This window comes from Paramisgurnus dabryanus, chromosome 4, assembly GCF_030506205.2.
Source record: "Paramisgurnus dabryanus chromosome 4, PD_genome_1.1, whole genome shotgun sequence".
NCBI lineage: Eukaryota > Metazoa > Chordata > Actinopteri > Cypriniformes > Cobitidae > Paramisgurnus > Paramisgurnus dabryanus.
In genome coordinates this window covers 4,531,906-4,557,726 of record NC_133340.1, presented here as the reverse complement: position 1 = coordinate 4,557,726, position 25,821 = coordinate 4,531,906, and the positions used below count along the sequence as shown (strand labels likewise).

At 47.6% G+C, this 25,821-nt stretch overlaps 1 protein-coding gene across 1 annotated transcript; it reads right to left on the bottom strand.

The window, feature by feature from the left end:
- Positions 1 to 237: 237 nt before the first annotated feature.
- Positions 238 to 25,586, bottom strand: LOC135746704 (uncharacterized). Its single transcript, XM_073814450.1, has 23 exons — positions 25,574 to 25,586; positions 24,502 to 25,398; positions 17,725 to 23,229; positions 15,226 to 17,034; positions 12,110 to 14,640; positions 4,120 to 12,067; positions 3,900 to 4,021; positions 3,746 to 3,807; positions 3,475 to 3,575; positions 3,291 to 3,357; positions 3,048 to 3,202; positions 2,813 to 2,934; positions 2,660 to 2,721; positions 2,389 to 2,489; positions 2,204 to 2,270; positions 1,961 to 2,115; positions 1,726 to 1,847; positions 1,573 to 1,634; positions 1,328 to 1,428; positions 873 to 939; positions 629 to 783; positions 394 to 515; positions 238 to 303 (listed from the first exon to the last, which is right to left on the bottom strand). The coding sequence occupies exons 1-23, from the start codon at positions 25,584 to 25,586 to the stop codon at positions 238 to 240; spliced, it is 20,412 nt and encodes a 6,803-aa protein (XP_073670551.1).
- Positions 25,587 to 25,821: the final 235 nt, after the last annotated feature.

Below are 25,821 nucleotides of genomic sequence, written 5' to 3'. Positions count from 1 at the left end.
TGTATTCCTGTTCCTGGTCTTTTGTGTGAGTTTATGTAGTTTAGTGTTCTCAGTGTGTATGTTAGTGAGTTTAGTTCTCGTGTCTGTTTATTGTAATGTTTTACCCCCTCGTGGGTGTTTTGGTTCTGTGTGTCTGTATATATTAAAGTATTCTTTATTTTAGTCTGCGTTTGGGTTTTCCTCGTCTCCTTTGTTTCCCGACCGTGACAATTTTAGGGACAGAAATCAATTTAAATCTTACGTGAAGTTGGAGGAGCTGGGGTAAAACTTCACACTGTTTGGATCATTCAGAAGAGTGTTCAGCTGCAGAGAAATAACAAACCATCCATCAAACACTGGAGAAGATTTGCACTGCAACCAAACTTTTTTCTGGCTAATTTTCTAAATGCTTACCGCCTCATTGATCATGTCCTGCACTTGCTTGTAAGTGTTGTTTTTAAGCTCTGGGTCTTCTGGCATGCTGATGTTACTCAAGGTAAATGTAAAGAAGACTGCATAGGAGGTGTCCGAGATTTCTGTTTGGAAAGATAAACTCAAATAACATTTCCCCAAAGCTTGCAATCTACTGCTGTTTGAAACATTTATACTTTATAAAAATAGTTTTTCACCTGAAAATGACAACACTTACTTTCATAGCTGACATTCATCAGCTTGACTGTTTCTTTCAGTTCTGAAACTCTGGATTCCAGGAGAATGTTGATAGCACTGAGCACCAAAGCTTCACTGGGGATTGGAGATGAGGAGTTGAACACCAGTTTGCTTGTCACCTCTGCTGATCCAGATCTAGAAATGGCACAACTTACTTTTAATACAGTTCAGGGCTTCAGATTTAAGTAAAGACTCCATAACTGATTAAATTCTGAAACCCTTACATTTGCTGGAAAGACGTCACAGGGAAGCTACTTGTTGACAGTGGAGTCGTTGTTGTAGTGCTCAGTCCTGCAAGATCAGATTAAAATATTTAAACTGAATATCTTTCAATGAAAAATACTGTAGCTTTCAGCAAGTTACAAATTTCGGTAACACTTTAGTATGGGGAACACTTTTTAATTATTTATTATGACTTTTGCCTCAGTAAACACCCAATTTACTGCTAATTAATAGATAATAAGGTGGTTGTTGTAGCCGTTAGGTTTTGGTATTAGATTGGGTTAAGGGATGTGCAAAATGGTCATGCAGAATAAGGCATAAATATGTCCTTAATAAGCACTAATAAACACCCAATATGTAAGCTAATAAGACACTAGTTAAAAGTGAGAATTGGTCCCTATACTAAAGTGTTACCACTTAACTTAAGAATGGCTGAAGTTCGTTAATGTGAACGTACCCATCAGTTTACGAAGCTCATTGAGGAAGCTGACAGGTTGTATCTCATCTCCATCTTGGAAGGTGTAATCCATATTGCCAAAGATTTGATCTGATGTGCTCCTGTAAGAAGAGCAGGAAATGCATTTGAAATGAGCTTCAACAAAATATTCAAGAGTTGTTTTAATATCCCAAATTGTCATGATGCATTCAATTTGAACATAAGCATAAGTATCTTTCAGAGACAGAAGTCAGTTTAAATCTTACGTGAAGTTGGAGGAGCTGGGGTTAAACTTTACACTGTTTGGATCATTCAGAAGAGTGTTCAGCTGCAGAGGAATAACAAACCATCCATCAAACACTGGAGAAAATTTGCACTGCAACCAACATTTTTTACTGGGTAATTTTTGAAATGCTTACCGCCTCATTGATCATGTCCTGCACTTGCTTGTAAGTGTTGTTTTTAAGCTCTGGGTCTTCTGGCATGCTGATGTTACTCAAGGTAAATGTAAAGAAGACTGTATAGGAGGTGTCCGAGATTTCTGTTTGGAAAGATAAACTCAAATTACATTTCCTCAAAGCTTGCAATCTATCACTGTTTGAAACGTTTATACTGCATGAAGAAAACTTTTCACCTGAAAATGACAACACTTACTTTCATAGCTGACATTCACCAGCTTGACTGTTTCTTTCAGTTGTGAAACTCTGGATTCTAGAAGAATGTTAATAGCGCTGAGCACCAAAGCTTCACTGGGGACTGGAGATAAGGAGTTGAACACCAGTTTGCTGGTCACCTCTGCTGATCCAGATCTACAAATGGCACAACTTACTTTAATACAGTTCAGAGCTTTATATTTAAATAAAGACTCCGTAACGGATCAATTTCTGAAACACTTACATTTGCTGGAAAGACGTCACAGGGAAGCTACTTGTTGACAGTGGAGACGTTGTTGTAGTGCTCAGACCTGCAAGATCAGATTGAAATATTTATACTGATTTTTTTTCCCCATGCAAAATACTGTTAGTTTCATTAAGTTACAAACTTCACTTAAGAATGGCTGAAGTTCGTTAATGTAAACGTACCCATCAGTTTACGAAGCTCATTGAGAAAGCTGACAGGTTGTATCTCATCTCCATCTTGGAAGGTGTAATCCATATTGCCAAAGATTTGATCTGTTGTGCTTCTGTAAGAAAAGCAGATAATACATTTGAAATAAGCTTCAGGTTAAGTGTGGTAAACATTTTTTGGCAAAACAAATTTTCAAGAGTTAAAAATCCCAAAATGTCATGATGCATTAAATATGACCATAATACATAAGCATCTTTCAGACACAGAAGTCAGTTTAAATCTTACGTGAAGTTGGATGAGTTGGGTTCAAATTTCACACTGTTTGGATCATTGAGAAGAGTGTTCAGCTGCAGAGGAATAAGAAACCATCCATCAAACTCTGGGGAAAATTTGCACTGCACCCAACTTTATCACTTGTGTATTTTTCTGAATGCTTACCGCATCATTGATCATGTCCTGAACTTGCTTGTAAGTTTTGTTTCTAAGCTCTGGGTCTTCTGGCATGCTGACGTTACTCAAGGTAAATGTAAAGAAGACTGCATAGGAGGTGTCAGAGATTTCTGTTTGGAAAGATATATTCATTTTACATTTCCTCAAAGCTTGCAATCTATCACTGGTTGAAACGTTTATACTGTATGAAGAAAACTTTTCACCTGAAAATGACAACACTTACTTTCATAGCTGACATTCACCAGCTTGACTGTTTCTTTCAGTTGTGAAACTCTGGATTCTAGAAGAATGTTGATAGCACTGAGCACCAAAGCTTCACTGGGGACCGGAGATAAGGAGTTGAACACCAGTTTGCTGGTCACCTCTGCTGATCCAGATCTACAAATGGCACAACTTACTTTAATACAGTTCAGAGCTTTATATTTAAATAAAGACTCCATAACTGATCAATTTCTGAAACACTTACATTTGCTGGAAAGACGTCACAGGGAAGCTACTTGTTGACAGTGGAGACGTTGTTGTAGTGCTCAGACCTGCAAGATCAGATTGAAATATTTATACTGAATTTTTTCCCCATGCAAAATACTGTTAGTTTCATTAAGTTACAAACTTCAATTAAGAATGGCTGAAGTTCGTTAATGTAAACGTACCCATCAGTTTACGAAGCTCATTTAGAAAGCTGACAGGTTGTATCTCATCTCCATCTTGGAAGGTGTAATCCATATAGCCAAAGATTTGATCTGATGTGCTTCTGTAAGAAAAGCAGATAATACATTTGAAATAAGCTTCAGGTTAAGTGTGGTAAACATTTTTTGGCAAAACAAACTTTCAAGAGTTTAAAATCCCAAAATGTCATGATGCATTAAATATGACCATAATACATAAGCATCTTTCAGACACAAAAGTCAGTTTAAATCTTACGTGAAGTTGGATGAGTTGGGTTCAAACTTCACACTGTTTGCATCATTGAGAAGAGTGTTCAGCTGCAGGGGAATAAGAAACCATCCATCAAACTCTGGGGAAGATTTGCACTGCACCCAAACTTTATCACTTGTGTATTTTTCTGAATGCTTACCGCATCATTGATCATGTCCTGAACTTGCTTGTTAGTGTTGTTTCTAAGCTCTGGGTCTTCTGGCATGCTGATGTCACTCAAGGTAAATGTAAAGAAGACTGCATAGGAGGTGTCCGAGATTTCTGTTTGGAAAGATATACTCAAATTACATTTCACCAAAGCTTGTCATTCATCCCTCATTAAACATTCACAATGTTCACCTGAAAATGACAACACTTACTCTCATAACTGACATTCACCAGCTTGACTAATTTGTTGAATTGTGAAACTCTGGATTCCAGGAGAATGTTGATAGCACTAAGCACGAGTGCTTCACTGGGGACTGGAGATGAAGAGTTGAACAGCAGTTTACTTGTCACTTCTGCTGAACCAGTTTCAATAGGTGTTCTGGATGTGAACACCATAGTTGTAGTTGTGGAAGCAACACTTTGTTCAGTTAGAAGTGTTGTTGTGGTTGGTGCTGTAGCTGTAGATGATGAAGTAAGAATTGTTGATGTTTCACCATAAGTTGTGCCTTTTGCAGAAGCAGTTGTGTTGGCTGGAACAAAAGTTGTGTTTGTTGTGCTTTGAGCTGCAGCTGTAATTGAGGAAGCAGGAATTGTTGATGTTTGACCAAAGGTAGGGCCTGTTGCTGAGAGAGTTGTGCTTGTTGAATCAGATGTGTTTTTTGCATTGGTTGTTGTGCTTGTTGGAGTAACAGTTGTGTTTGTTGTGGTTGGCGCTGTAGCTGTAATTGATGAAACGAGAGTTGTTGATACTTGACCAAAGGTAGCGCCTGTTGCAGAGACAGTTGTGCTGGATGGAGCAACAGTTGTCTTTGTTGGAAGTGTTGTTGTGTTTGGTTCTGTAGCTGTAGCTGTTAAAGTGGTATTTGTTGATGTTTCACTAAAAGTTGTGCCTGTTGTTGAGAAAGTTGTGCTTATTGAATCAGATGTATTTTTTGGATTTGTTGTTGTGCTTGTTGGAGCAACAGCTGTGTTTGTTGTGGTTGATGTTGAAGCTGTACTTGAAGCAGCGAGAATTGATGATGTTTGACCAAAGGTTGTGCCTGTTGCAGAGACAGATGTGCTGGCTGAAGCAACAGTTGTGTTTGTTGGGAGTGTTGTTGTGTTTGGGGCTTCAGCTGTAGTTGATGAATGGAGAATTGTTGATGTTTCACCAAAGGTTGTGCTTGTTGCAGAGACATTTGTGCTGGTTGAAGCAACAGTTGTGGTTGGTGTTGTAGCTGTAGATGATGAAGTAGGAATTGTTGATGTTTCAGCAAAAGTTGTGCCTGTTGCAGAAGCAGTTGTGTTGGCTGGAACAACAGTGGTGTTTGTTGTGCTTTGAGCTGCAGCTGTACTTGAAGAAGCAAGGACTGATGATGTTTGACCAAAGGTTGTGTCTGTTGCAGAGAAAGATGTGCTGGCTGGAGCAACAGATGTGTTTGTTGGGAGAGTTGTTGTGCTTAAACCTGAGGTTGTAGTTGATGAAGGGAGAATTGTTGATGTTTGATCAAAGGTTGTGCTTGTTGCAAATACATTTTTGCTTGTTGAAGCAACAGTTGTATTTGTTGTGGTTGGTGCTGTAGTTGATGTAGTGAGAGTTGCTGATGTTTCCCCAAAGGTTCTGCTTGTTATAGAGACAGTTGTGCTGGTTGAATCAGATATATTTTTTTGAATTGTTGTTGTGCCGGATGGAGCAACAGTTGTGTTTGTTGTGCTTGGAACTGCAGCTTTACTTGAAGCAGCGATCATTGTTGTTTTTTGACCAAATGTTGGGCCTGTTGCAGAGACAGTTGTGCTGGATGGGGCAACAGTTGTGTTTGTTGAAAGTGTTGTTTTGCTTGGTGCTGTAGCTGTTAAAGTGAGAGTTGTTGGTGTTTGACCAAAGGTTTGGCCTGTTGCAGTAACAGTTGTGCTTGTTGAATCAGATGTGTTCTTTGCATTTGTTGTTGTGCCAGATGGAGAAACATTTGTGTTTGTTGTGTTTGGAGCTGCAGGTGTACTTGAAGCAGCGATCATTGTTGATGCTTGACCAAAGGTTGCACCTGTTGCAGAGACAGTTCTGCTGGATGAAGCAACAGTTGTGTTTGTTGAAAGTGTTGTTTTGCTTGGTGCTGTAGCTGTAGCTGTTAAAGTGAGAGTTGTTGATGTTTGACCAAAGGTTTGGCCTGTTGCAGTAACAGTTGTGCTTGTTGAATCAGATGTGTTTTTTGGATTTGTTGTTGTGCCGGATGGAGCAACAGTTGTGTTTGTTGTGCTTGGAGCTGCAGCTGTACTTGAAGCAGCAAGCATTGTTGATGTTTGTCCAAAGGTTGTGCCTGTTGCAGAGGCAGGTGTAGTTATTGTAGCAGCAGCTGTGTTTTTTGGAATTGTTGTTGTGCTTGTTGGAGCAACAGTTGTGTTTGTTGTTGATGGTGCTGTAATTGGTGAAGCAAGAGTGGTTGATGTTTGACCAAAAGTTGTGCCTGTTGCTGATACAGTTGTGCTGGTTGAATCAGATGTGTTTTTTGGATTTGCTGTTGTGCTTGTTAGAGCAACATATGTGTTTGTTGTGGTTGGTGCTGTATTTGATGAAGTGAGAATTGTTGATGTTTGACCAAAGGTTGTGCCTGTTGCAGAGACAGGTGTAGTTATTGTAACAGCAGCTGTGGTTTTCGGAATTGTTGTTGTGCTTGTTGGAGCAACAGTTGTGTTTGTTGTTGATGGTGCTGTAATTGATAAAGCGAGAGTGGTTGATGTTTGATCAAAAGTTGTGCCTGTTGCTGATACAGTTGTGCTGGTTGAATCAGATGTGTTTTTTGGATTTGTTGTTTTGCTTGTTAGAGCAACAGATGTGTTTGTTGTGGTTGGTGCTGTAGCTGTATTTGATGAAGTGAGAATTGTTGATGTTTGACCAAAGGTTGTGCCTGTTACAGAGACAGGTGTAGTTATTGTAACAGCAGCTGTGGTTTTTGGAATTGTTGTTGTGCTTGTTGGAGCAACAGTTGTGTTTGTTGTTGATGGTGCTGTAATTGATGAAGCGAGAGTGGTTGATGTTTGATTAAAAGTTGTGCCTGTTGCTGATACAGTTGTGCTGGTTGAATCAGATGTGTTTTTTGGATTTGTTGTTGTGCTTGTTAGAGCAACAGATGTGTTTGTTGTGGTTGGTGCTGTAGCTGTATTTGATAAAGTGAGAATTGTTGATGTTTGACCAAAGGTTGTGCTTGTTACAGAGACAGTTGTGCTGGCTGGAGCAACAGTTGTGTTTGTTGTGCTTGAAGTTGCAGTTGTACTTGAAGCTGCAAGAATTGTTGATGTTTGACTAAAGGTTGGGCCTGTTGCAGAGACAGTTGTGCTGGTTGAATCAACAGTAATGTTTGTTGGAAGTGTTATTGTGCTTGAAACTGCAGTTGTACTTGAAGCAACAAGAATTGTTGATGTTTGATCAAAGATTGTGCCTGTTGCAGAGACAGGTGTGCTGGCTCGAACGACAGTTGTCTTTGTTGAGGTTGGTGCTGTAGCTGTAGTTGATGAAGTTAGAATTGTTGATGTTTGACCAAAGGTTGTGCCTGTTGCAGAGACAGTTGTGCTGACTGGAGCAAAAGTTGTGTCTCTTGTGGTTGGTGCTGTAGCTGTAGTTAATGAAGCAAGAGGTGCTGATGTTTGCCCAAAGGTTGTGCCTGTTGCAGAGACAGATGTGCTGGCTGGAGCAACAGCTGTGTTTGTTGTGGTTTGTGCTGTAGCTGTAGATGATGAAGCAAGAGTTTTTGATGTTTGCTCAAAGGTTGTACCTGTTGCTGAGACAGGTGTGCTGGATGGAACAACAGTTGTGTTTATTGTGCTTGGAGCAGCCAATGTACTTGAAGCAGCAAGAATTGTTGATGTTTGATCAAAGGTTGTACCTGTTGCTGAGACAGGTGTGCTGGATGGAACAACAGTTGCGTTTGTTGTGGTTGGTGCTGTAGCTGTGGTTGATGAAGCAAGAGTTGTTGATGTTTGTCCAAAGGTTGTGCCTGTTGCAGAGACAGTTGTGATGGTTGAAGCAACAGTTGTGTTTGTTTGAATTGTTGTTATGCTTGGAGCTGTAGCTGTACTTGATGAAGCGAGAGTTGTTGATGTTTCACCAAAGGTTGTGCCTGTTGCAGAGACAGATGTGTTGGTTGAAGCAACATTTGTGTTTGTTGGAAGTGTTGTTGTGGTTGGTGCTGTAGCTGATGAAGCGAGAGTTGTTGATGTTTCACCAAAGGTTGTGCCAGTTGCAGAAACAGTTGTGCTAGTTGAAGCAACAGTTGTGTTTGTTGGAAGTGTTGTTGTGGTTGGTGCTGTAGCTGTAGTGGATGAAGTGAGAGTTGTTGATGTTTCACCAAAGGTTGTACCTGTTGCAGAGACAGATGTGTTGGTTGAAGCAACAGTTGTCTTTGTTGGAAGTGTTGTTATGGTTGGTGCTGTAGCTGTAGTTGATGAAGCGAGAGTTGTTGATGTTTGACTAAAGGTTGTGTCTGTTACAGAAAAAGTTGTGCTTGTTGGAGAAACAGTTGTGTTTGTTGTGGTTGGTGCTGTAGCTGTATTTGATGAAGTAATGATTATTGAGGTTTGACCAAATGTTGTGCCTTTTGCCAAGACAGTTGTGCTTGCCTGATCAGAAGTTGTAATTTTTGGAATTAGTGTTGTGCTTGTTAAAGGAACAGTTGTGTTTGTTGGACGTGTTGTTTTTGCTGTTGCTGCTGTAACTGTAGTTGTTGCAGAAAGTGTGTCTGTTGCAGAGGCAGTTGTACTTTTCGGAGCAAAAGTTGTGGTTGTTTGACGTGAGACTATAGTTGTACTTCTTGAAACAGCTGTTGTAGTTTTTTCAGGATTTGTTGTTGTTGTTGAAGATGTAGAAACTGTACCAATAGTTTTGGTAATTGCTGAAGTTGTTCTTACTGGAACAGTTGTTGTACGGGTTGCAGTTGATGATGTTGTTGTGCTTGTTGGAGTAACTGTTGTGCTTGTTAGAAGTGTTGTTGTGGTTGGTGCTGTAACTGTAGGTATTGGAGTGATAGTTGTTGTTGTTTGACCAAAGGTTGTGGTTGTTGGAGAGACAGTTGCAGTTGTCAGGGTCATGGTTTTGTAAGTTTTTGTTGTAGTTGCAATTGTTGGAGCAATAACGGTGGTTGTTTCAACTGTTGTTGGTGACGCAGTAGTTATGATTATTTGAGAATCAGCTATAGTTGTTGGAAGTGGTGTTGTGGTAAGTGCCAAAGTTCTGCTAGTTTGAGCATTAGCTGTGGTAATTTCAATTGGTGATGTGGTCTGTGCTATACTTGTGGTAGCTGGTACATAATTAGTGGATGTTTGATGTGTTGTTGTTAATGTTCTTGGGGTATTTGGAGTTGTAGTTGTAGCTGAAGTGGTTGCTGAGATGTGTGTGGGATTTGGAACTATTGTCGTAGTTGTTGGAACATCTGTTGTGGGTTTTGTAAGTATTGCTGTTGTGTTCTGCATAGCTATGGTAATTGGGAGTTGGGATGTAGAGGGTTCCCTGGTTGTGGTTGTTTGAACTGGTGTTGTAGTTTTTGACATTGCAGTGTTTGGAACATTAGTTGCAGTTGTAAGAGCATCACTTGTGGTGGTTGTGGTCAAAGCAACTGTTGTAGTTTGAGAATCAGTTGTGTTTGTTGGAGCAACTGTTGTTGTTGTCAGAACATTGGTTGTGGCTGTCAAAGCATGAGTTGTTGTGGTAATAGCATCAGATTGGGTTGTCAGAGCATTAGTTGTGGTGGACAAGGCACGGGTTGTTGTGGTAAAAACATCAGATGTGGTTGTTGGGGCATCAGTTGTTGTGGTTGAAGCAAATAATGTGGTGGATTGAGCAACTGTTGTGGTGGTTGGAGCAATGGTTGTCGTGGTTGGAGCAACTGTTGTGGTGGTTAAAGTAACTTTTGTAGTTGATGGGGTATTGGTTGAGGTTTTTGTAGCATCGGTTGTTGTTGGACCAACGATTCTGGTTGTTGGGGTGTCAGTTCTGGTGGTTGGAGCAATGGTTGTGGTGGTTGGAGATATGGTTGTGGTGGTTGAAGGAACTGTTTTGGTGGTTGAAGTAACTGTTGTGGTTGTTGGAGCAACAGTTGTGGTGGTTGGAGCAATGGTTGTGGTGGTCGGAGCAACTGTTGTGGTGGTTAAAGTAACTTTTGTAGTTGTTGGGGTAGTGGTTGACGTTTTTGTAGCATCAGTTGTTGTTGGAGCAACGGTTCTGGTTGTTGGGGTATCAGTTGTGGTGGTTGGAGCAAAGATTGTGGTGGTTGGAGCACCGGATTTGGTGGTTGAAGTAACTATTGTGGTGGTTGGAGCAACATTTGTGGTGGTTGGAGCAATGGTTGTGGTGGTTAAAGTAACTTTTGTAGTAGTTGGGGTATTGGTTGAGGTTTTTGTAGCATCAGTTTTTGTTGGAGCAACTGTTCTGGTTGTTGTGGTATCAGTTGTGGTGATTGGAGCAAAGGTTGTGGTGGTAGAAGTAACTGTTGTGGTGGTTGGAGCAACGGTTGTGGTGGTTGGAGCAACAATTGTGGTGGTTGGAGCAACAATTGTGGTGGTTGGAGCAACAATTGTGGTGGTTGGAGCAACAATTGTGGTGGTTGGAGCAATGGTTGTGGTGTTTGGAGCAATGGTTGTGGTGGTTGGAGCAACTGTTGTGGTGGTTAAAGTAACTTTTGTAGTTGTTGGGGTATTAGTTGAGGTTTTTGTAGCATCGTTTGTTGAAGCAACTGTTCTGGTTGTTGGGGTATCAGTTGTGGTGGTTGGAGCAAAGGTTGTGGTGGTCGGAGCACCTGTTGTGGTGGTTGCAGTAACTATTGTGGTGGTTGGAGCAACAGTTGTTGTGGGTGGAGCATCAGTTGTGGTGGTTGGAACAACTGTTGTGGTGGTTGAAGTAACTGTTGTGGTGGTTGGAGTAACTTTTGTGGTGGTTGGAGCAAGTGTTGTGGTGGTTAAAGTAACTTTTGTAGTTGTTGGGGTATTGGTTGAGGTTTTTGTAGCATCGGTTGTTGGAGCAACTGTTCTGGTTGTTGGGGTATCAGTTGTTATGGTTGAAGCAAAGCTTGGTGTGGTTGGAGCTCCGGTTGTGGTGGTTAAAGTAACTGTTGTGGTGGTTGGAGCAACAATTGTGGTGGTTGGAGCAACGGTTGTTGTGGTTGGAGCCACTGTTGTGGTGGATAAAGTAACTTTTGTAGTTGTTGGTGTAATGGTTGAGGTTTTTGTAGAATCAGTTGTTGTTGGAGCAATGGTTCTGGTTGTTGGGGTATCAGTTGTGGTGGTTGGAGCAAAGGTTGTGGTGGTTGGAGTTCCGGTTGTGGTGGTTGAAATAACTGTTGTGGTGGTTGGAGCAATGGTTGTCGTGGTTGGAGCAACTGTTGTGGTGGATAAAGTAACTTTTGTAGTTGTTGGGGTATTGGTTGAGGTTTTTGTAGCATTGGTTGTTGTTGATGTTGCAACGGTTGTGGTTGTTGGGGTATCAGTTGTGGTGGTTGGAGCAACGGTTGTGGTTGTTTGAGTATCAATTGTGGTGGTTGGAGCAACTGTTGTGGTGGTTGAAGTAACTGTTGTGGTGGTTGGAGCAACAATTGTGGTGGTTGGAGCAATGGTTGTGGTGGTTGGAGCAATGGTTGTGGTGGTTGGAGCAACTGTTGTGGTGGTTAAAGTAACTTTTGTAGTTGTTGGGGTAGTGGTTGAGGTTTTTGTAGCATCAGTTGTTGTTGGAGCAACTGTTCTGGTTGTTGTGGTATCAGTTGTGGTGATTGGAGCAAAGGTTGTGGTGGTAGAAGTAACTGTTGTGGTGGTTGGAGCAACGGTTGTGGTGGTTGGAGCAACAATTGTGGTGGTTGGAGCAACAATTGTGGTGGTTGGAGCAACAATTGTGGTGGTTGGAGCAACAATTGTGGTGGTTGGAGCAACAATTGTGGTGGTTGGAGCAATGGTTGTGGTGGTTGGAGCAATGGTTGTGGTGGTTGGAGCAACTGTTGTGGTGGTTAAAGTAACTTTTGTAGTTGTTGGGGTAGTGGTTTTTGTTGCATCGGTTGTTGTTGGAGCAGTGATTCTGGTTGTTGGGGTATCAGTTGTGGTGGTTGGAGCAAAGGTTGTGGTGAATGGAGCACTGGATGTGGTGGTTGAAGTAACTGTTGTGGTGGTTGGAGCAACATTTGTGGTGGGTGGAGCATCGGTTGTGGTGGTTGGAGCAATGGTTGTTGGAGAAACTGTTGTGGTGGTTAAAGTAACTTTTGTAGTTGTTGGGGTATTAGTTGAGGATTGTGTAGCATCAGTTGTTGCTGGAGCAACTGTTCTGGTTGTTGGGGTATTAGTTGTGATGGTTGGAGCAAAGGTTGTGGTGGTTGGAGAACCGGTTGTGGTGGTTGGAGGAATGGTTGTGGTGGTTGGAGCACTGGTTGTTGTGGTTGGAGCAACTGTTGTGGTGGTTAAACTAACTTTTGTAGTTGTTGGGGTATTGGTTGAGGATTGTGTAGCATCGGTTGTTGTTGGAGCAACTGTTCTGGTTGTTGGGGTATCAGTTGTGGTGGTTGGAGCAAAGATTGTGGTGGTTGGAGCACCGGTTGTGGTAGTTGGAGCACCGGTTGTGGTGGTTGGAGCTCCAGTTGTGGTGGTAGAAGTAACTTTTGTAGTTGTTGGGGTAGTGGTTGAGGTTTTTGTAGCATCGGTTGTTGTTGGAGCAACTGTTCTGGTTGTTGGCGTATCAGTTGTGGTGGTTGGAGCAAAGGTTGTGGTGGTTGGAGCACCGGATGTGGTGGATGAAGTAACTGTTGTGGTAGTTGGAGCAACATTTGTGGTGGGTGGAGCATCGGTTGTGGTGGTTGGAGCAATGGTTGTGGTTGTTGGAGCAACAGTTAAAGTAACTGTTGTAGTAGTTGGGGTATTGGTTGAGGTTTTTGTAGCATCGGTTGTTGTTGGAGCAACTGTTCTGGTTGTTGGGGTATCAGTTGTTGTGGTTGGAGCCAAGGTTGTGGTGGGTGGAGAACCGGTTGTGGTGGTTGGAGAAATGGTTGTGGTGGTTGGAGCAATGGTTGTTGTGGTTGGAGCAACTGTTGTGGTGGTTAAAGTAACTTTTGTAGTTGTTGGAGCATTGGTTGAGGATTGTGTAGCATCAGTTGTTGTTGGAGCAACTGTTCCGGTTGTTGGGGTATCAGTTGTGGTGGTTGGAGCAAAGGTTGTGGTGGTTGGAGCCACAATTTTGCTGGTTGGAGCAATGGTTGTGGTGGTTGGAGCAACTGTTGTGGTGGTTAAAGTAACTTTTGTAGTTGTTGGGGTAGTGGTTGAGGTTTTTGTAGCATCGGCTGTTGTTGGAGCAACTGTTCTAGTTGTTGGGGTATCAGTTGTGGTGGTTGGAGCAAAGGTTGTGGTGGTTGGAGCACCGGATGTGGTGGTTGAAGTAACTTTTGTAGTTATTGGGGTATTGGTTGAGGTTTTTGTAGCATCGCTTGTTGTTGGAGCAACTGTTCTGGTTGTTGGGGTATCAGTTGTGGTGGTTGGAGCAAAGGTTGTGGTGGTTGAAGAACCGGTTGTGGTGGTTGGAGGAATGGTTGTGGTGGTTGGAGCAATGGTTGTGGTTGTTGGGGCATCAGTTGAGGTGGTTGGAGCAACTGTTGTGGTGGTTAAAGTAACTTTTGTAGTTGTTGGGGTATTGGTTGAGGTTTTTGTAGCATCGCTTGTTGTTGGAGCAACTGTTCTGGTTGTTGGGGTATCAGTTGTGGTGGTTGGCGCAAAGGTTGTGGTGGTTGGAGAACCGGTTGTGGTGGTTGGAGGAATGGTTGTGGTGGTTGGAGCAACGGTTGTGGTGGTTGGATCAACGGTTGTGGTGGTGGGAGCAATGGTTGTGGTGGTTGGTTCAACGGTTGTGGTGGTTGGAGCAACAGTTGTGGTGGTTGGAGCAACGGTTGTGGTGGTTGGAGAAACGGTTGTGGTGGTTGGAACAACCGTTGCGGTGGTTGGAGCAACGGTTGTGGTGGTTGGAGCAACCGTTGTGGTGGTTGGAGGAACCGTTGTGGTGGTTGGAGGAACCGTTGTGGTGGTTGGAGCAGCGGTTGTAGTGGTTGGAGCAGCGGTTGTGGTGGTTGGACCAACGGTTGTGGTGGTTGGACCCACGGTTGTGGTGGTTGGACCAACTGTTGTGGTGGTTGGAGAAACTGTTGTGGTGGTTGGAGCAACCGTTGTGGTGGTTGGAGCAACCGTTGTGGTGGTTGGAGGAACCGTTGTGGTGGTTGGAGCAACCGTTGTGGTGGTTGGAGCAACGGTTGTGGTGGTTGGAGAAACGGTTGTGGTGGTTGGAACAACCGTTGCGGTGGTTGGAGCAACGGTTGTGCTGGTTTGAGCAACCGTTGTGGTGGTTGAAGGAACCGTTGTGGTGGTTGTAGCAACTGTTGTGGTGGTTTGAGCAGTGGTTGTGGTGGTTGGAGCAGCGGTTGTGGTGGTTGAAGCAGCGGTTGTGGTGGTTGAAGCAGCGGTTGTGGTGGTTGGAGCAACGGTTGTGGTGGTTGGAGCAACCGTTGTGGTGGTTGGAGCAACCGTTGTGGTGGTTGGAGGAACCGTTGTGGTGGTTGGAGCTACCGTTGTGGTGGTTGGAGCTACCGTTGTGGTGGTTGAAGGAACCGTTGTGGTGGTTGGAGCAACTGTTGTGGTGGTTGGAGCAATTGTTGTGGTGGTTGGAGCAGCGGTTGTGGTGGTTGGAGCAGCGGTTGTAGTGGTTGGAGCAGCGGTTGTGGTGGTTGGACCAACGGTTGTGGTGGTTGGAGCAACTGTTGTGGTGGTTGAAGCAACCGTTGTGGTGGTTGGAGGAATCGTTGTGGTGGTTGGAGCAACTGTTGTGGTGGTTGGACCAACGGTTGTGGTGGTTGGAGCAACCGTTGTGGTAGTTGGAGCAACCGTTGTGGTGGTTGGAGCAGCTGTTGTGGTGGTTGGACCAACGGTTGTGGTGGTTGGAGCAGCTGTTGTGGTGGTTGGACCAACGGTTGTGGTGGTTGGAGCAACCGTTGTGGTAGTTGAAGGAACCATTGTGGTGGTTGGAGCAACTGTTGTGGTGGTTGGAGCAACTGTTGTGGTGGTTGGAGCAGTGGTTGTGGTGGTTGGAGCAGCGGTTGTGGTGGTTGAAGCAGCGGTTGTGGTGGTTGGAGCAGCGGTTGTGGTGGTTGGAGCAACCGTTGTGGTGGTTGGAGGAACCATTGTGGTGGTTGGAGCAACTGTTGTGGTGGTTAGAGCAACTGTTGTGGTGGTTAGAGCAACTGTTGTGGTGGTTAGAGCAACTGTTGTGGTGGTTTGAGCAGCGGTTGTGGTGGTTGGAGCAGCGGTTGTGGTGGTTGGAGCAGCGGTTGTGGTGGTTGGAGCAACGGTTGTGGTGGTTGGAGCAACGGTTGTGGTGGTTGGAGCAACGGTTGTGGTGGTTGGAGCAACGGTTGTGGTGGTTGGAGCAACCGTTGTGGTGGTTGGAGCAACCGTTGTGGTGGTTGGAGGAACCGTTGTGGTGGTTGGAGCTACCGTTGTGGTGGTTGAAGGAACCGTTGTGGTGGTTGGAGCAACTGTTGTGGTGGTTGGAGCAGCGGTTGTAGTGGTTGGAGCAGCGGTTGTGGTGGTTGGAACAATGGTTGTGGAGGTTGGAGTGACCGTTGTGGTGGTTGGAGCAGCGGTTGTGGTGGTTGGAGCAGCGGTTGTAGTGGTTGGAACAGCGGTTGTGGTGGTTGGACCAACAGTTGTGGTGGTTGGAGCAACTGTTGTGGTGGTTGGAGCAACCGTTGTGGTGGTTGGAGGAATCGTTGTGGTGGTTGGAGCAACTGTTGTAGTGGTTGGAGCAGCGGTTGTGGTGGTTGGAGCAACTGTTGTGGTGGTTGGAGCAGCTGTTGTGGTGGTTGGACCAACGGTTGTGGTGGTTGGAGCAACTGTTGTGGTGGTTGGAGCAACCATTGTGGTGGTTGGAGGAACCGTTGTGGTGGTTGGAGCCACAATTTTGCTGGTTGGAGCAATGGTTGTGGTGGTTGGAACAGCGGTTGTGGTGGTTGGACCAACAGTTGTGGTGGTTGGAGCAACTGTTGTGGTGGTTGGAGGAACCGTTGTGGTGGTTGGAGGAACCGTTGTGGTGGTTGGAGCAGCGGTTGTAGTGGTTGGAGCAGCGGTTGTGGTGGTTGGACCAACGGTTGTGGTGGTTGGACCCACGGTTGTGGTGGTTGGACCAACTGTTGTGGTGGTTGGAGAAACTGTTGTGGTGGTTGGAGCAACCGTTGTGGTGGTTGGAGGAACCGTTGTGGTGGTTGGAGCAACCGTTGTGGTGGTTGGAGCAACGGTTGTGGTGGTTGGAGAAACGGTTGTGGTGGTTGGAACAACCGTTGCGGTGGTTGGAGCAACGGTTGTGCTGGTTTGAGCAACCGTTGTGGTGGTTGGAGGAACCGTTGTGGTGGTTGGAGCAACTGTTGTGGTGGTTAGAGCAACTGTTGTGGTGGTTTGAGCAGTGGTTGTGGTGGTTGGAGCAGCGGTTGTGGTGGTTGAAGCAGCGGTTGTGGTGGTTGGAGCAGCGGTTGTGGTGGTTGGAGCAACGGTTGTGGTGGTTGGAGCAACCGTTGTGGTGGTTGGAGCAACCGTTGTGGTGGTTGGAGGAACCGTTGTGGTGGTTGGAGCTACCGTTGTGGTGGTTGAAGGAACCGATGTGGTGGTTGGAGCAACTGTTGTGGTGGTTGGAGCAATTGTTGTGGTGGTTGGAGCAGCGGTTATAGTGGTTGGAACAGCGGTTGTGGTGGTTGGAACAATGGTTGTGGAGGTTGGAGTGACCGTTGTGGTGGTTGGAGCAGCGGTTGTGGTGGTTGGAGCAGCGGTTGTAGTGGTTGGAGCAGCGGTTGTGGTGGTTGGACCAACAGTTGTGGTGGTTGGAGCAACTGTTGTGGTGGTTGAAGCAACCGTTGTGGTGGTTGGAGGAATCGTTGTGGTGGTTGGAGCAACTGTTGTGGTGGTTGGACCAACGGTTGTGGTGGTTGGAGCAACCGTTGTGGTAGTTGGAGCAACTGTTGTGGTGGTTGGAGCAGCTGTTGTGGTGGTTGGACCAACGGTTGTGGTGGTTGGAGCAGCTGTTGTGGTGGTTGGACCAACAGTTGTGGTGGTTGGAGCAACCGTTGTGGTAGTTGAAGGAACCATTGTGGTGGTTGGAGCAACTGTTGTGGTGGTTGGAGCAACTGTTGTGGTGGTTGGAGCAGTGGTTGTGGTGGTTGGAGCAGCTGTTGTGGTGGTTGGAGCAACCGTTGTGGTGGTTGGAGGAACCATTGTGGTGGTTGGAGCAACTGTTGTGGTGGTTAGAGCAACTGTTGTGGTGGTTGGAGCAGTGGTTGTGGTGGTTGGAGCAGCTGTTGTGGTGGTTGGAGCAACCGTTGTGGTGGTTGGAGGAACCATTGTGGTGGTTGGAGCAACTGTTGTGGTGGTTAGAGCAACTGTTGTGGTGGTTTGAGCAGCGGTTGTGGTGGTTGGAGCAGCGGTTGTGGTGGTTAAAGCAGCGGTTGTGGTGGTTGGAGCAACGGTTGTGGTGGTTGGAGCAACGGTTGTGGTGGTTGGAGCAACCGTTGTGGTGGTTGGAGCAACCGTTGTGGTGGTTGGAGGAACCGTTGTGGTGGTTGGAGCTACCGTTGTGGTGGTTGAAGGAACCGTTGTGGTGGTTGGAGCAACTGTTGTGGTGGTTGGAGCAATCGTTGTGGTGGTTGGAGCAGCGGTTGTAGTGGTTGGAGCAGCGGTTGTGGTGGTTGGAACAATGGTTGTGGAGGTTGGAGTGACCGTTGTGGTGGTTGGAGCAGCGGTTGTGGTGGTTGGAGCAGCGGTTGTAGTGGTTGGAACAGCGGTTGTGGTGGTTGGACCAAGAGTTGTGGTGGTTGGAGCAACTGTTGTGGTGGTTGGAGCAACCGTTGTGGTGGTTGGAGCAACTGTTGTAGTGGTTGGAGCAGCGGTTGTGGTGGTTGGAGCAACTGTTGTGGTGGTTGGAGCAGCTGTTGTGGTGGTTGGACCAACGGTTGTGGTGGTTGGAGCAACTGTTGTGGTGGTTGGAGCAACCATTGTGGTGGTTGGAGGAACCGTTGTGGTGGTTGGAGCTACCGTTGTGGTAGTTGAAGGAACCATTGTGGTGGTTGGAGCAACTGTTGTGGTGGTTGGAGCAACTGTTGTGGTGGTTGGAGCAGTGGTTGTGGTGGTTGGAGCAGCGGTTGTGGTGGTTGAAGCAGCGGTTGTGGTGGTTGGAGCAGCGGTTGTGGTGGTTGGAGCAGCTGTTGTGGTGGTTGGAGCAACCGTTGTGGTGGTTGGAGGAACCGTTGTGGTGGTTGGAGCTACTGTTGTTGTGGTTGGAACAATGGTTGTGGTGGTTGGAGTGACCGTTGTGGTGGTTGGAGCAGCGGTTGTGGTGGTTGGAGCAGCGGTCGTGGTGGTTGGAGCAACCGTTGTGGTGGTTGGAGCAACGGTTGTGGTGGTTGCAGCAGCGGTTGTAGTGGTTGGAGCAGAGGTTGTAGTGGCTGGAGGAACCTTTGTGGTGGTTGGATCTACCGTTGTGGTGGTTGGAGGAATCGTTGTGGTGGTTGAAGCAACGGTTGTGGTGGTTGGAGTAGCGGTTGTGGTGGTTGGAGCAACGCTTGTCGTGGTTGGACCAACTGTTGTAGTGGTTGGAGGATCCGTTGTGGTGGTTTGAGCAACCGTTGTGGTGGTTGGAGCAACTGTTGTGGTGGTTGGAGCAACTGTGGTGGTTGGAGCAACTGTTGTGGTGGTTGGAGCAACTGTTGTGGTGTCTGGAGCAACTGTTGTGGTGGTTGGAACAATGGTTGTGGTGGTTGGAACAATGGTTGTGGTGGTTGGAGCGACCGTTGTGGTGGTTGGAGCAGGGGTTGTGGTGGTTGGAGCAGCGGTTGTGGTGGTTGGAGCAGCAGTTGTGGTGGTTGGTGCAACCGTTGTGGTGGTTGGAGCAGCGGTTGTGGTGGTTGGAGCAACCGTTGTGGTGGTTGGAGCAACCGTTGTGGTGGTTGGAGCAACCGTTGTGGTGCTTGGAGCAACCGTTGTTGTGGTTGGAGCAACCGTTGTGGTGGTTGGAGCAACGGTTGTGGTGGTTGGAGCAGCGGTTGTGGTGGTTGGAGCAGCGGTTGTGGTGGTTGGAGCAACTGTTGTGGTGGTTGGAGCAACCGTTGTAGTGGTTGGAGGAACCGTTGTGGTGGATGGATCTACCGTTGTGGTGGTTGGAGCAGCGGTTGTGGTGGTTGGAGCAGCGGTTGTGGTGGTTGGAGCAACTGTTGTGGTGGTTGGAGCAACCGTTGTAGTGGTTGGAGGAACCGTTGTGGTGGTTGGATCTACTGTTGTGGTGGTTGGATCTACCGTTGTGGTGGTTAGAGGAATTGTTGTGGTGGTTGGAGCAACTGTTGTGGTGGTTGGAGCAACGGTTGTCGTGGTTGGAGCAGTGGTTGTGGTAGTTGGAGCAGCGGTTGTGGTGGTTGGTGCAACCGTTGTGGTGGTTGGAGCAGCAGTTGTGGTGGTTGGAGCAGCGGTTGTGGTGGTTGGAGCAACCATTGTGGTGGTTGGAGCAACCGTTGTGGTGGTTGGAGCAGCGGTTGTTGTGGTCGGAGGAACCGTTGTGGTGGTTGGAGCAACCGTTGTGGTTGTTGGAGCAACGGTTGTCGTGGTTGGAGCAACCGTTGTAGTGGTTTGAGGAACCGTTGTGATTGTTGGATCTACCGTTGTGGTGGTTGGAGGAATCGTTGTGGTGGTTGGAGCAACTGTTGTGGTGGTTGGAGCAACTGTTGTGGTGGTTGGAGCAGCGGTTGTGGTGGTTGGAGCAGCGGTTGTGGTGGTTGGAGGAGCTGTTGTGGTGGTTGGAGCAACTGTTGTGGTGGTTGGAGCAACCGTTGTGGTGGTTGGAAGAACCGTTGTGGTTGTTGGAGCTAACGTTGTGGTAGTTAAAGGAATCGTTGTGGTGGTTGGAGCAACTGTTGTGGTGGTTGGAGCAACTGTTGTGGTGGTTGGAGCAACTGTTGTGGTGGTTGGAGCAGCGGTTGTGGTGGTTGGAGCAGCGGTTGTTGTGGTTGGAGCAGCGGTTGTGGTGGTTGGAGCAGCTGTTGTGGTGGTTGGACCAACGGTTGTGGTGGTTGGAGCAGCGGTTGTGGTGGTTGGAGCAACCGTTGTGGTGGTTGGAGCAACCGTTGTGGTGGTTGGAGCAGCGGTTCTTGTGGTCGGAGGAACCGTTGTGGTGGTTGGAGCAACTGTTGTGGTTGTTGGAGCAACGGTTGTCGTGGTTGGAGCAGCGGTTGTGGTGGTTGGAGCAGCGGTTGTAGTGGTTGGAGCAACTGTTGTGGTGGTTGGAGCAACCGTTGTAGTGGTTTGAGAAACTGTTGTGGTTGTTGGATCTACCGTTGTGGTGGTTGGAGGAATCGTTGTGGTAGTTGGAGCAACTGTTGTGGTGGTTGGAGCAACTGTTGTGCTGGTTTGAGCAGCGTTTGTGGTGGTTGGAGCAGCGGTTGTGGTGGTTGGAGCAGCTGTTGTGGTGGTTGGAGCAACTGTTGTGGTGGTTGGAGGAACCGTTGTGGTTGTTGGAGCTAACGTTGTGGTAGTTGAAGGAATCGTTGTGGTGGTTGGAGCAACTGTTGTGGTGGTTGGAGCAACTGTTGTGGTGGTTGGAGCAGCGGTTGTGGTGGTTGGACCAGCGGTTGTGGTGGTTGGAGCAGCGGTTGTGGTGGTTGGAGCAGCTGTTGTGGTGGTTGCATCAACTGTTGTGGTGGTTGCATCAACTGTTGTGGTGGTTGGAGCAACTGTTGTGGTGGTTGGAGCAACCGTTGTGGTGGTTGGAGGAACTGTTGTGGTGGTTGGAGCAACCGTTGTGGTGGTTGGAAGAACCGTTGTGGTTGTTGGAGCTAACGTTGTGGTAGTTGAAGGAATCGTTGTGGTGGTTGGAGCAACTGTTGTGGTGGTTGGAGCAACTGTTGTGGTGGTTGGAGCAGCGGTTGTGGTGGTTGGAGCAGCGGTTGTTGTGGATGGAGCAGCGGTTGTGGTGGTTGGACCAACGGTTGTGGTGGTTGGAGCAACTGTTGTGGTGGTTGGAGCAACCGTTGTGGTGGTTGGAGCAGCTGTTGTGGTGGTTGGAGCAACCGTTGTGGTGGTTGGAGGAACCGTTGTGGTTGTTGGAGCTAACGTTGTGGTAGTTGAAGGAATCGTTGTGGTGGTTGGAGCAGCGGTTGTGGTGGTTGGAGCAGCGGTTGTGGTGGTTGGAGCAGCTGTTGTGGTGGTTGGACCAACGGTTGTGGTGGTTGGACCAACGGTTGTGGTGGTTGGAGCAACCGTTGTGGTGGTTGGAGGAACCGTTGTGGTGGTTGGAGCTACCGTTGTGGTAGTTGAAGGAACCGTTGTGGTGGTTGGAGCAGTGGTTGTGGTGGTTGGAGCAGCGGTTGTGGTGGTTAGAGCAGCGGTTGTGGTGGTTGGAGCAGCGGTTGTGGTGGTTGGAACAACTGTTGTGGTGGTTGGAGCAACTGTTGTGGTGGTTGGAGCAGCGGTTGTGGTGGTTGGATCTACCGTTGTGGTGGTTGGAGCAACGGTTGTGGTGGTTGGAGGAATTGTTGTGGTGGTTGGAGCAACTGTTGTGGTGGTTGGAGCAACGGTTGTGGTGGTTGGAGCAGCAGTTGTGGTGGTTGGTGCAACCGTTGTGGTGGTTGGAGCAGTGGTTGTGGTGGTTGGAGCAACTGTTGTGGTGGTTGGAGCAACCGTTGTGGTGGTTGGAGCAGCAGTTGTGGTGGTTGGAGCAACCGTTGTGGTGCTTGGAGCAACCGTTGTGGTGGTTGGAGCAACTGTTGTGGTGGTTGGTGCAACCGTTTTGGTGGTCGGCGCAGCGGTTGTGGTGGTTGGTGCAACCGTTGTGGTGGTTGGGGCAACCGTTGTGGTGGTTGGAGCAGCAGTTGTTGTTGTGGTTGGAGCAACGGTTGTGGTGGTTGGAGCAGCGGTTGTGGTGGTTGGAGCAGCGGTTGTAGTGGTTGGAGCAACTGTTGCGGTGGTTGGATCTACTGTTGTGGTGGTTGGAGGAATCGTTGTGGTGGTTGGAGCAACTGTTGTGGTGGTTGGAGCAACTGTTGTGGTGGTTGGAGCAGCGGTTGTGGTGGTTGGAGCAGCGGTTGTGGTCGTTGGAGCAGCTGTTGTGGTGGTTGGAGCAACTGTTGTGGTGGTTGGAGGAACCGTTGTGGTTGTTGGAGCTAACGTTGTGGTAGTTGAAGGAATCGTTGTGGTGGTTGGAGCAACTGTTGTGGTGGTTGAAGCAACTGTTGTGGTGGTTGGAGCAGCGGTTGTGGTGGTTGGAGCAGCGGTTGTGGTGGTTGGAGCAGCGGTTGTGGTGGTTGGAGCAGCTGTTGTGGTGGTTGGATCAACTGTTGTGGTGGTTGGAGCAACTGTTGTGGTGGTTGGAGCAACCGTTGTGGTGGTTGGAGCAGCGGTTGTGGTAGTTGAAGGAACCGTTGTGGTGGTTGTAGCAACTGTTGTGGTGGTTGGAGCAACTGTTGTGGTGGTGGGAGCAGTGGTTGTGGTGGTTGGAGCAGCGGTTGTGGTGGTTGGAGGAACCGTTGTGGTGGTTGGAGCAACCGTTGTGGTGGTTGGAGCAACCGTTGTGGTGGTTGGAGCAACTGTTTTGGCTGTTGGAGCAGCTGTTGTGGTGGTTGGAGCAACTGTTGTGGTGGTTGGAGCAACCATTGTTGTGGTTGGAAGAACCGTTGTGGTGGTTGGAGCTAACGTTGTGGTAGTTGAAGGAATCGTTGTGGTGGTTGGAGCAACTGTTGTGGTGGTTGGAGCAACTGTTGTGGTGGTTGGAGCAGCAGTTGTGGTGGTTGGAGCAGCGGTTGTTGTGGTTGGAGCAGCGGTTGTGGTGGTTGGAGCATCTGTTGTGGTGGTTGGAGCAACTGTTGTGGTGGTTGGAGCAACTGTTGTGGTGGTTTGAGCAACCGTTGTGGTGGTTGGAGCAGCTGTTGTGGTGGTTGGAGCAACCGTTGTGGTGGTTGGAGGAACCGTTGTGGTTGTTGGAGCTAACGTTGTGGTAGTTGAAGGAATCGTTGTGGTGGTTGGAGCAACTGTTGTGGTGGTTGGAGCAGCGGTTGTGGTGGTTGGAGCAGTGGTTGTGGTGGTTGGAGCAGCGGTTGTGGTGGTTGGACCAACGGTTGTGGTGGTTGGACCAACGGTTGTGGTGGTTGGAGCAACGGTTGTGGTGGTTGGAGCAACCGTTGTGGTGGTTGGAGGAACCGTTGTGGTGGTTGGAGCTACCGTTGTGGTAGTTGAAGGAACCGTTGTGGTGGTTGGAGCTACCGTTGTGGTAGTTGAAGGAACCATTGTGGTGGTTGGAGCAACTGTTGTGGTGGTTGGAGCAACTGTTGTGGATGTTGGAGCAGTGGTTGTGGTGGTTGGAGCAGCGGTTGTGGTGGTTGGAGCAGCGGTTGTGGTGGTTGGAGCAGCGGTTGTGGTGGTTGGAGCAACGCTTGTGGTGGTTGGAGCAACTGTTGTAGTGGTTGGAGGAACCGTTGTGGTGGTTTGAGCAACCGTTGTGGTGGTTGGAGCAACCGTTGTGGTGGTTGGAGCAACGGTTGTGGTGGTTGGAGCAACGGTTGTGGTGGTTGGAACAACTGTTGTGGTGGTTGGAGGAACCGTTGTGGTGGTTGGAGCAACGGTTGTGGTGGTTGGAGCAGCGGTTGTTGTAGTTGGAGCAGCGGTTGTGGTGGTTGGAGCAACGGTTGTGGTGGTTGGAGCAAAGGTTGAGGTGGTTGGAGCAACAGTTTTGGTGGTTGGAACAACTGTTGTGGTGGTTGGAGGAACCGTTGTGGTGGTTGGAGCTACCGTTGTGGTGGTTGGAGGAACCGTTGTGGTGGTTGGAGCAACTGTTGTGGTGGTTGGAGCAACTGTTGTGGTGGTTGGAGCAGCGGTTGTGGTGGTTGGAGCAGCGGTTGTGGAGGTTGGAGCAGCGGTTGTGCTGGTTTGAGCAACCGTTGTGGTGGTTGGAGCAACGGTTGTGGTGGTTGGAGCAACCGTTGTGGTGGTTGGAGCAACGGTCGTGGTGGTTGGAGCAGCGGTTGTGGTGGTTGGAGCAGCGGTTGTTGTAGTTGGAGCAGCGGTTGTGGTGGTTGGAGCAACGGTTGTGGTGGTTGGAGCAACGGTTGTGGTGGTTGGAGCAACGGTTGTGGTGGTTGGAACAACTGTTGTAGTGGTTGGAGGAACGGTTGTGGTTGTTGGAGCTACCGTTGTGGTGGTTGGAGGAACCGTTGTGGTGGTTGGAGTAACTGTTGTGGTGGTTGGAGCAGCGGTTGTGGTGGTTGGAGCAGCGGTTGTGGAGGTTGGAGCAGCGGTTGTGCTGGTTTGAGCAACCGTTGTGGTGGTTGGAGCAACCGTTGTGGTGGTTGGAGCAACGGTTGTGGTGGTTGGAGCAACTGTTGTGGTGGTTGGAGCAACTGTTGTGGTGGTTGGACCAACAGTTGTGGTGGTTGGAGCAACTGTTGTGGTGGTTGGAGCAACCGTTGTAGTGGTTGGAGCAACGGTTGTGGTGGTTGGAGCAACTGTTGTTGTGGTTGGACCAACAGTTGTGGTGGTTGGAGCAACCGTTGTGGTGGTTGGAGCAACCGTTGTGGTGGTTGGAGCAACCGTTGTGGTGCTTGGAGGAACCGTTGGGGTGGTTGGAGCTACCGTTGTGGTGGTTGAAGGAACCGTTGTGGTGGTTGGAGCAACTGTTGTGGTTAGAGCAATTGTTGTGGTGGTTGAAGCAGCGGTTGTGGTTGTTGGAGCAGCGGTTGTGGTGGTTGGAGCAACGCTTGTGGTGGTTGGAGCAACGCTTGTGGTGGTTGGAGCAACAGTTGTAGTGGTTGGAGGAACCGTTGTGGTGGTTGGAGGAATTGTTGTGGTCGTTGGAGCAACCGTTGTGGTGGTTGGAGCAACCGTTGTGGTGGTTGGAGCAACCGTTGTGGTGGTTGGAGCAACCGTTGTGGTGGTTGGAGCAACCGTTGTGGTGGTTGAAGCAGCGGTTGTGGTGGTTGGAGCAGCGGTTGTGGTGATTGGAGCAACTGTTGTCGTGGTTGGAGCAACTGTTGTGGTGGTTGGAGCAACTGTTGTGGTGGTTGGAGCAACTGTTGTGGTGGTTGGAGCAACAGTTGTTGTGGTTGTTGGAGCAGCGGTTGTGGTGGTTTGAGCAGCGGTTGTGGTGGTTTGAGCAACCGTTGTGGTGGTTGGACTAATGGTTGTGGTGGTTGAAGCAACCATTGTCGTGGTTGGAGCTATGGTTGTGGTGGTTGGTGCAGTGGTTGTGGTCGTTGGAGCAGTGGTTGTGGTGGTTGGAGCAACCGTTGTGGTGATTGGAGCATCGGTTGTAGTTGTTGGGGCAACAGTTGTACTCGTTGGAGCAACTGTTGTGGTGCTTGGAGCACCTGTTGTAGTTGTTGGGGCATGGATTGTGGTTGTTGGAACATTGGTGGTTGAAGTTAAAGCACCAGTTGTGGTGGTTGGAACGATTGTTGTGGTTGCATTAGTTCCTCCAAACAAAGTCCACCATATACAAACTATGTGAAAAAATACCACATTTTAAACCTGTTCTTAATTGTTACATTACAGTATTTATATGTTTTTATTGAAAGTTTTTTCATCAAGTTGTATTCTGCTCTTTAAGGTAAGTCTGGCAAGCTTTCAATGTATTTTTGACGTATTTTTGACGTATTTTGTAAATGAATTAATTACTTTTTGAATTCATATTATACATATGCTATAAATACAATTGCATTGTACATAAAGATTCACTTACATATTGTGAGGAAAGTTTTTCTTTTGCCATCATACTTAGAAATAAAGGACCTGCTAAAATAAAATAAGACAAAAGGTTTTAGTTTTTGCATGAATACAGAAGTTCATTAACATGATGTATTTTTACAGCTGAGAAAGGAAAGAACTTTTATTAGGCTTATGTGTTTTTGATGAAATCAGGAAAT